This window comes from Chrysemys picta, chromosome 22 (genome assembly GCF_011386835.1).
Source record: "Chrysemys picta bellii isolate R12L10 chromosome 22, ASM1138683v2, whole genome shotgun sequence".
Lineage (NCBI taxonomy): Eukaryota > Metazoa > Chordata > Testudines > Emydidae > Chrysemys > Chrysemys picta.
This window is the reverse complement of record NC_088812.1, coordinates 5,768,996-5,779,226: the sequence shown is the minus strand read 5'-3', so window position 1 is coordinate 5,779,226 and position 10,231 is coordinate 5,768,996. Positions and strand designations below refer to the sequence as shown.

At 51.8% G+C, this 10,231-nt stretch overlaps 1 protein-coding gene across 1 annotated transcript in view; it reads right to left on the bottom strand.

The window, feature by feature from the left end:
- Positions 1-5,031: 5,031 nt before the first annotated feature.
- LOC101932503 (adhesion G protein-coupled receptor E2-like) overlaps positions 5,032-10,231 on the bottom strand; it is a 62,379-nt gene continuing 57,179 nt past the window's right edge. The window contains exons 26-32 of the mRNA XM_065576465.1: positions 9,438-9,971; positions 8,672-8,907; positions 7,861-7,927; positions 6,999-7,090; positions 6,562-6,730; positions 6,333-6,440; positions 5,032-5,804 (exon numbers count right to left, since the gene is read on the bottom strand). Coding sequence (XP_065432537.1) covers positions 5,799-5,804; positions 6,333-6,440; positions 6,562-6,730; positions 6,999-7,090; positions 7,861-7,927; positions 8,672-8,907; positions 9,438-9,971 — 1,212 coding nt within the window. The 3' untranslated portion in view covers positions 5,032-5,798. The remainder of the gene's footprint in view (positions 5,805-6,332; positions 6,441-6,561; positions 6,731-6,998; positions 7,091-7,860; positions 7,928-8,671; positions 8,908-9,437; positions 9,972-10,231) is intronic.

The window sequence follows — 10,231 nt, the reverse complement described above, 5'->3', positions numbered from 1 at the left end:
GGAAAAGCCCCGCAAAATTTTGAATTTCATTTCCTGTTTGCCCAGCATGGAGCGCTGATCAGCACAGGTGACCATGCAGAGCTCCTCAGCACAGGTAACCATAACCATGCAGTCTGAGAATCGAAAAAGGGCTCCAGCATGCACCGTACGGGAGGTACTGGATCTGATTGCTGTATGGGGAGATGATTCCATGCTAGCAGAACTTCGGTCCAAAAGACGAAATGCCAAAACATTTGAAAAAATCTCCAAGGGCATGATGGAGAGAGGTCACAATAGGGACTCACTACAGTGCTGCGTGAAAGTTAAGGAGCTCAGACAAGCATACCGGAAAACCAAAGAAGCAAACGGGTGGTCTGGAGAAGAGCCGCAGACATGCCACTTCTATGCTGAGCTGCATGCAATTCTAGGGGGGGCCGCCACCACTACCCCACCCCTGACCGTGGATTCCGATGAGGGGTTACTCTTATCCATGCCTGAGGATTTTGCGGATGGGGAAGAGGAGGAGGACGATGAGCTTGCGGAGAGCACACGGCACACCGTTCTCCTCAACAGCCAGGATCTTTTTCTCAGCCTGACTGAAGTACCCTTCCAACCCTCCCAAGGCGGTATCCCAGACAATGAGGTCATGGAAGGGACCTCTGGTGAGTGTACCTTTGTAAATATAAAACATGGTTTAAAAGCAAGCGTTTTTTAATGATTAATTTGCCCTGAGGACTTGGGATACATTGGCGGCCAGTACAGCTACTGGAAAAGTCTGTTAACGTGTCTGGGAATGGAGCGGATATCTTCCAGGGACATCTCCATGAAGCTCTCCTGGAGGTACTCCAAAAGCCTTTGCAGAAGGTTTCTGGGCAGTGCATCCTTATTCCGTCCTCCATGGTAGGACACTTGACCACGCCATGCTAGTAGCAAGTAATCTGGTATCATTGCATGACAAAGCCTGGCAGTGTATGGTCCCAGTGTTTGCTGGCATTCAAGCAACATCCGTTCTTTATCTCGCTGTGTTATCCTCAGGAGAGTGATATCGTTCATGGTAGCCTAGTTGACATACGGGAATTTAATTAAGGGGACATTCAGAGGTGGCCATTCCTACTGGGCTGTTTGCCTGTGGCTGAAAAGAAATCCTTCCTTGCAGTTAGACAAGTGGTGGGGAGGGTGGGGGAGCATTGGCACTGAGCTGTTCGCGTTTGGCTAGCAGGGATCTTCAGGGCTAACAGCCATGTGGTTGGGGGAGGGGTAAAGTGATCATCCCAGAGAATTGGATGGGGGCGTTAGTTTGGTTTCTGCTGCTGCACGTTAACAAGAAAACCGCAGCACTCAACGGGCTTTGCTTGGTATGTGGGAAAGGAGGGTGCTGCTTTTATGAAGGTTGCAGAAGCCGAAAGACAATGGCTTACCATGGCCGCATGCAAGCCGAATTCTGTTGCCCGGACCTGCGTCTGTGATCTCTAACACCAAAGCCTCAGGCACTCAATATTAAGATGCAAAATGTGAGCTTCTACCAAAATCACATGTGCTATGTAATGTGAATAGTGTTGTTCACCGTGAAAGAGTATAAGCATTGTTCTGTAAAATGTATCTTTTTAAATACTTCTCTCCCATTTTTCCCTCCCTCAGCTGCAAATTTTTCAAGCTTCCCTCCTCCGTCCCGAAGGCTTTCTCAAATAAGGCGGTGAAAAAAATGGACATGAGATGCAATGTTCTCTGAGATCATGGAATCGACCCACAATGAAAGAGCTCATTTGAACAAGTGGAAGGACATGGTATCACAGTACAGGAAAGCTGCCAGTGAACGTGAGGACAGGAGGGATGCATGTGAGGCCAGGAGGGACGAACATGGGGAGAGGAGGGAAGCTCGAGATGAGAGGTGGCGGCAGAAAGATCGGAGGAGGCAGGATGCATTGCAGGGGCTGCTGCGTGATCAAACGGACAAGCTCCGGCATCTGGTGGAGCTTCAGGAATGGCAGCAGGATCACAGAGTGCCGCTGCAGCCCCGGTATAACCGCCCTTCCCCCTCCCCAAGTTCCATAGCCTCCTCACCCAGACGCCCAAGAACGCGGGGGGGGGGTGGGGTGGAGGCTCCGTGCACCCTGCCACTCCACCCCAGTGGACAGCCCAAGCAAAAGGCTGTCACTATTTTGAACTTTAAAAAAGTTGCCTTTTCTTTCCCTCCTCCCCTCCTCCCAAACCCCACCCGGGCTACCTTGTCAGTTCTCTCCCTATGTTTATAATCAATTAATAAAGAATACATGATTTTTAAACGATAGTGACTTTATTTCCTTTGAAAGCAAGCTGTGATCGAAGGGGGAGGGTGGGTTGCTTACAGGGAATGAGTCAATCAAGGGGGCAGGTTTTCATCAAGGAGAAACAAACAGAACTTTCACACCATAGCCTGGCCAGTCATGAAACTGGTTTTCAAAGCTTCTCTGATGCACAGCGCTTCCTGGTGTGCTCTTCTAATCACCCTGGTGTCTGGCTGCGCGTAATCAGCAGCCAGGCTGTCACGGAGTGTGGGGGGACACAAGGCCCTGCACCCCCGGCTTCCTGCGATTCACTATGACTCTCAGCCAGCCAGTAAAGCAGAAGGTTTATTTAGACGACAGGAACACGGCCCCAGACAGGTCTTGCAGGTAAAGACAACAGGACCCCCCTTAGTTTGGTCCATCTAGGGGCCCCAGGGACACCACAGCCCCAGGGGGCGGCAGAGCCCCATCTGGGCCTCCCTCCATGTCACCAGCCAGCTCCCAAACTCCCACCCTCTCCAGCGTCTCTCACTCCCCCAGCCTTTGTCCATTTCCTGGGCAGAGTTTTCACCTCGCTCCAACCCCCTCCTGGGTTCTCATGTTACATGCTCAGATATCGTCCCTCCAGGCCAGTCTCCCATCCCCCAATGCAGACTGAGCCCAGCCAACCTCCCCACTCAGCATTCAAAGAACACATTAAGAACTGTCCCAGTTCGTCACACAGGCGATTTGCCTCAGCCTCCTACCCCGCCATAAATGTCTCCCCCTTATTCTCACAGAGATTGTGGAGCACACAGCAAGCAGAAATAACAATGGGAATATTGGTTTGGCTGAGGTCTGAGCGAGTCAGTAAAGTGTGCCAGCGACCCTTTAAACGTCCAAAGGCACATTCTACCACCATTCTGCACTTACTCAGCCTGTAGTTGAACAGCTCCTGACTACTGTCCAGGCTGCCTGTGTATGGCTTCATGAGCCATGGCATTAAGGGATAGGCTGAGACCCAAGGATAACTATAGGCACGTCAACATCCCCAATGGTTATTTTCAGGTCTGGGAAGTAAATCCCTTGCTGCAGCCATTTAAACAGACTAGTGTTCCTGAAGACACGAGCGTCATGAACCCTTCCCGGCCACCCCACGTTGATGTTGGTGAAACGTCCCTTGTGATCCACCAGTGCTGGCAGCACCATTGAAAAGTACCTCTTGCGGTTTATGTCCTGGCTGCCCTGGTGCTCCGGTGCCAGGATAGGGATATGGGTTCCATCTATCGCCCCACCACAGTTAGGGAATCCCATTGCAGCAAAGCCATCTACTATGACCTGCACATTTCCCAGAGTCACTACCTTTGGTAGCAGCAGCTCAGTGATTGCTTTGGCTACTTGCATCACAGCAGCCCCCACAGTAGATTTGCCCACTCCAAATTGATTCCCGACTGACCAGTAGCCGTCTGGCATTGCAAGCTTCCACGGGGCTATCGCCATTCACGTCTCAACTGTGAGGGCTGCTCTCATCTTGGTATTCTGGCGCTTCAGGGCAGAGGAAAGCAAGTCACAAAGTTCCATGAAAGTGCCCTTACGCATGTGAAAGTTTCGCAGCCACTGGGAATCATCCCACACCTGCAACACTATGCGGTCCCACCAGTCTGTGCTTTTTTCCTGGGCCCAGAATTGGCGTTCCATGGCTAGAACCTTCCCCATTAACAGCATGATCTCCAAAGCGCTGGGGCCCGTGGTTTGAGAGAATTCTGTGTCCATGTCCTCATCACTCTCATCGCTGCGCTGCCGTCACCACCTCCTCCTCGCCTGGTTTTTCAGGTTCAGGTTCAGCATAAACTGCACGATAATGCGCAAGGTGTTTACAATGTACATGGCTGCTCTCTTGAGCTGAGAGGGCTCCATGCTTGCTGTAGTATGGCGTCTGCACAGTTCACCCAGGAAAAAAGGCATGAATCAGTTGTCTGCCATTGCTTTCACAGAGGGAGGGGGAAGGCTGTACCCAGAACCACCAGTGACAATGTTTTTTGCCCCATCAGGCATTGGGATCTCAACCCAGAATTCCAATGGGTGGGAAGACTGCGGGAACTATGGGATAGCTATGGGAGGTGTCGACTTCCTGAGTGCAACACTCAGGAAGTCGACACTAGCCTCGGTACATGGAAGCACACTGCCGAATTAATGTGCTTAGTGTGGCCGCATGCACTCGACTTTATACAGTCTGTTGCCAAAAATCGAATTCTGTAAATTCGGAGTAATCCCATAGTGTAGACATACCCTTAGAGGCACCTGGAGTGGTCTAGTTTTCCCAGATTGCTGGGTGGGGGTGTGACGGTTCAGTCACAGAGACCACTTGGGATTGTCACCTGACATGCTGAAATTACCTCTGAGCCAGTTTTCACTGCCAGCTTGGGTCTCCAGAACCCTGCCTTGTTGAGCCAGACGTGCCAGCCTGCTGCAACACAGACCCAGGGTCTGGGCCATGCTCCCAAAGCTGCAGACTTTAACTAAAAACAGATCAGCAGGTTACCTGTCTCCAGCACCCAGACACGCAGCTTCCAATGGGATCCAAACCTCAAATACATCCATTTTACTCTGTATAAAGCTTATACAGGGTAAATTCATAAATTGTTCGCCCTCTATATCACTTATAGAGAGATATGCACAGCTGTTTGCTCCCCCAGGTATTAATCACTTACTCTGGGTTTATTAATAAATAAAAGTGATTTTATTAAGTATAAAGAGTAAGATTTAAGTGGTTTCAAGTAATAAAAACCAGAACAAAGTAGGTCACAAAGCAAAATAAAACAAAACACGCAAGTCTAAACTAAATACATTAAGAAACTGATTACAGGTAATATCTCAACCTCAAAGATGTTCCAATAAGCTTCCTTCACAGACTAGACTCCTTTCTAGTCCGGGCCCAAACCTTTCCCCAGGTACAGTCTTTGTTAGATCCAGCAGACATCTCAGGTGGTAAGCAGTAGTTTTCTCATGACTGGCAGCCCCTTTTCCTGCTCCACCCCCTTTTATAGCTTTGGCACAAGGCAGAAATCTTTTGTCTCTCTGGGTCCCATCCCTCCTTCTAAATGGAAAAGTACCAGGTTTAAGATGGATTTCATTATCAGGTGACATGGTCGCATGTCACTGTAAGACCCCCTAGTCTGCATTTCCCATGGGCTGACCCACACTTACACAGGAAGGTTTTCAAGTAACGAAGGCGATTTACAACCAATTGTTTCTGGAGCACCTTTAATGGCCTCCACTTAATATGTTTACATCAGTGATAAAAGTTTATATCTTATTCTCCTAACTCCAGATATAGAAATAATATAGGCAAAGAAATATGATGAACACACTTAGTAGATTACAAGCTTTCTAGAAACACCATACAAGGGGTATTTAGCATAAAGTATATTCCAGTTATGTCATATTCATAAGCATATTTCCATAAAGCATATGGAGCACAACATCACAGGGGGCTCCAGCCGGTTCGGTTTTGTATTGGAACCCCTACGTATTGAACCCGACCCTGGTTGCTGCCGACTCCGCCTGGCAGAAGGGTTACTCCTGGCAAGAAAAGCAGAAAAATGACAATAGGTTCCAAGGCCACTGAGAGTGTAATGGGCAGAGTGGCAGGTTGTCTCTGGAAGGCGACACACGAAGCTCCTGGATCCTGAGCCATAGGGATAATGGAGCCAAGGGAAATTCTTCACGGTGCTGACTGCTCATTGGGGATGATCCGTCTGCACTGACAAGGTTTCAATCCCAGGGGACAATCTGATCTATTCAGATCATTACACTGCAAGAGCCAATGCCTGCCTAGCCCACAGTGAGTGACCCCTGGAGCTCTCAGGAGAGCCAAGGGAAGGGAACGCGGAGGTGCCAGGACAGGGCATTCTGTTCAGGTGCCTAAGACATCTAGGATACTCCTCGATAGTGACCGACTCTCACTAACACTTTCAGTGATGTTCCCAGCTGACTCATAACCAATCCTGAGTCATTTGGGGGGCAAAGCACCTTTACAGCAGTGATGAGACCCAGCTAGAGAGGACTGTGTCACAGACAGGTATTAGAACAGAGCAGAGGACCTCTTACCGTCTTGGTGCTGGTGGTGGGAACAGCAGACATGGATAAATCGGACATCTGATATTTTGTGCTCAACGTTTGGAAACCCTTGATCCATCTCCTGTACTCCTCTCTCACCTGGAGAGTGAAGGAAACGGTCACTGCTCTCTAACTATGTAACTAGCTCTGAGCAGATCAGACATGGCCACCATGAGGCCGGTGAAGGTGCTGGGGGGTTGATGACAAGCACGGGCGTTACCTGGCGATTGAGGAGACAGTGCACCAGGAAGATGAAGGCTCCCTGCAGGCTGTTGACGATGGTGAATAAATACGCCATGACTGTGGCTGCTGGGCCGACTTGGAGGAGACCAAGGCTCCATGTGCAGCCCAGAACGAAGAGCTGGGCAATGGCTTTAAAGGTCAGTAACCTGGTTAAAGGCAGATGGAGAGATCCCGTTACAATAACCCTATGGAGAGCAATTGGGTCAGGAGGATCTGGGCAGAGTGGGGTGGAACTACCCTCCCCAGCTTCCCTGTGTGGGACAGGGTTACTGTCAATGCAAACACACTGGGAATTCGTTCCCATGGATCCTATATATGCTGTTCCCCTCCTGCAATCCCTCACACCCTCCCAGTGTCAAGGACCGTCCAAACCAAGGAATCTGACCCTCCAGTATTGTTTTGTTGCCTTCTCACCTGTGGTTTTTGAGGGTGGACACACCTGCATTGAGGGAAGAGAGTCTGTTTCTCAGGATCCACAGGGTCAAGGCAAAGAACGTTATATTTATCTGTGGGAACAGTGGGAAATATTTCCTGTAAAACATCCCATCCGGGGCCGGTGACTCCAGCTGAGGCCGAGAACGATCCCAGGGGACCGAGCCGAACACTGCACAACCGGGGACTGCTCTTTTCCGGTGGGAATCATCCCCTCTCCTGTAATATCCCCTGGCAGCTCTCGGTCCCTCCCCATGCGTGGAGCTGACAGCACAGCCAGAGCTGAGATGGATCAATGGGATCACAGAGGTCAGATGCTGCTCAGAGTTAAATATGGAGCCTCTCCAGTGGAGTCAGGACTTATTTTGGGTTTACACTGGTAACTGAGAGCAGGATTTGGTTCAGAGATTCCAGATCCTGACTCTAGAATACTTCCTGCCACTTTCAGGCTGTAACAAATTCCCTGTCCCACCAACTTCCCCAAGGGGTACGGAGGAATATGTAGGGACATTTGTTTCCCCCACTGCAGAAACCACGGCAGAGTTCAGAACTCTCCCTTCCTCGTTCCTTGGGTCATTAACTAGACTAGACCAAACTCTTCTGTCTTCACTTGGCAAAACTCCTACTGACGTCCATGGGAGCTGTGCCCGAGTAAAGGCTGTAGGCCTGGGGATGCAGCACAGGGACTAATGCCGGGACTGACCACAGCAGATGAGCCAGGTGGGACCTAACTGGGTCTTTCCTTGTGTTTTATGGGCCACGTTCTTCTCCCTGCTTCACTGAAATCAATGGGGTGGCAGAGGTGAGAGGAGAATGGGGCCCTGTGGTTCTGGGAGGTACCCACCAGGATTATGGCACAGACTGGACCCAGGAAGCTCCAACGAAAGCCTCTGTCCAGGCTGAGCCAGCAGCTAGAGGGAGGGAGGAAGAAGAAGGTGACGTTAATGGGATTACTGCCCTTTTTCAGCCCCGGGGCAGAGAGGGGGTGTCACAGGGCAGCTGGCTCTCAAAAGCGAGATGGATCTCAGCCTGCCTGTGACATGGCCGACTCTCTTGCGAGTAGCAGGCTAACAGCCATCCCCATGTACCTCAGCATCTCCTGCTTTCAGCCACCACTTCCTCTTCCACCTCCTCAATGACCCTTTCTGGTGGATGGGCGCAGTATTGCTGGAGGGCCAGACATGCAGCGGATGGACATTGGCCTCGCTGCACTGAAGGAAGTGGAGCTGCCCTGATTTACACCAGCTGAGGATCTAGCCTGGGGTGTCTAGAACACGCCACACCCTGTTTTAGTGAGTCGCTCACTTTAGAGAGGGGATCCGCAGGAATTTGCACACAGGAAGAAGGTGCATTTGTTTCCTAACCACCAGCCACACAAACCCAGCCTGGGACCTGGGAGTCCAGCTGGGATCTTTCTGGCTTGTTCTTCCACATCATCAGTGGGGTGAGGAGTGCAGATGTTTGACAGGTGGGCAACTCAACTACAGCACTCGGGGCGGCTTAGTGTCCCTGGGGATGGGAAGGGTCCCAGGGGGACATTCAGCTCCCAGGCAGGGTGAGCCGGGAAATCTTGGTTCAAGTCAGACCTGGGGTGAGCTGGACAAGCGCATGGAAGCCACATCCCAGCTCCCCTTCGGGATGGGCGCTGCACGTACTGTTTGGAAGTTTCGTAGCCTTCAGGATTCACCGCTGCAGAAATAGCCACCACCAGGGCTGGGAATCCGTAGCCGAACGGGTACATGAATCTCTTCTTGAACCGGCTGGCGCTGGTGTAATTCACGACCTGCAGGTTCCTGACGGTGAGGAAGAGGTGCAGCCCCTCCAGGAACATCCAGGAGAAGCAGGCCAGGAAGAGGTAGTGTAGGAGCCCAGCAATGACAGCACACGCCACCTGGGGGAGACAGAGAGCCCAGGGACACTGCGGTGGGGAAGGGAAATGCTGAGTATCGGGGAGATCTGCCGGGGGGTCACACTGGGATTCTTGTTAACACAGCTCTCCAGTTATAGCGCTCTGGCAGGCTCCTTGGTCTATGGAGGGTCCTGTGGGTGCACACTTTGTGGATGCAGTAAGGGAGCAGAGAGTAGTGGTTAGAGCAGGGGAACAGGGCTCAGGGGATCCAGGTTCTGTTCCCAGCCCTGCCAAAGAGTCCCTGGGTGATCATGGGCAAGTCACCTGGGAGAGGAATCGAGGCACAAGGAGACTGTGACATAGGGACAGAACTGGCTTAACTCCAGTGGTTGGGGAAACTCAGACCACTGTGCCCAGTGTGAAGGGGCCTAACAGAGGGTGGAAACATCCCCCAAGGAATCACCCCTGTGCCCTGCAGAGCCCAGAATCCAGGGAGCACAAAGGGGTTCAAAGTCACACACCCCAGCCCTGATGCAAATGGAGGAACAGAGCAGGGGAGAATCAGGCTTTACCGGACTGCCGGTGCGTGTCACCGGGATGAGGAAGAGCAGGTCGGCCAGGAAGAGGCAGAGGCAGAGCTGCAGGAGAAGGGAGGTGCTGATGTTGCGGATGGAGCGGCACAGGAGGAAGGTGAGGATGGCGAGCAAGAGGCACAGCAGTGACAGGGTCAGTCCCATGTAGGTGATGATGCTCAGTGGGTAACTCTCCTGTAACACAGCAAAGGGACAATCACCAGTGACCCCAGCCCAGCCCCCTCGGCTCCGACTCAGCCTTTTCCCCAGCAAAGCCTCCAGTCGCTCCTGTGAGAGCTTTGCCCACGGCTGAGTGCGGAGCTCAGGGTCCTGCGCTGTGATCCGAGTCTCACGGTGAGATACCGTCTCTGTGGTGAAAGCCGTTAGGACGGCGAAGCTGGAGAGATGATCACAGCTGCAGGTGGTGTGAGTGCTGTTCGTGTCCACGGCGGTGCAGCCGTCCTGAGACCAGCTGCCGCTCCCGGCCACTACTTTCCAGTAGACACAAAAGGATTCTTCGTCCTCTTTTTTGGCCTGGAAACACAACAGAATCATCCTCATCCTCACGGGACCACGGAACGTTGTTTCTGTTATCACAAGTCTATAGCAAACCCAAGGCCACCTACAGCTCCACGGCTCTCCGCATGCAGCCCCCAGTGCCCACTGGGGCCATCCCGGTGACAGCGGAGAGAGAACACAGATCCTGCTGCTCCAAAAGCACAGTCCCTGTTTTGGATGAAAAAGGAAATAAACCCTTGCTAGCTGTTTGCACTATAAGGAACATGGCACATGGC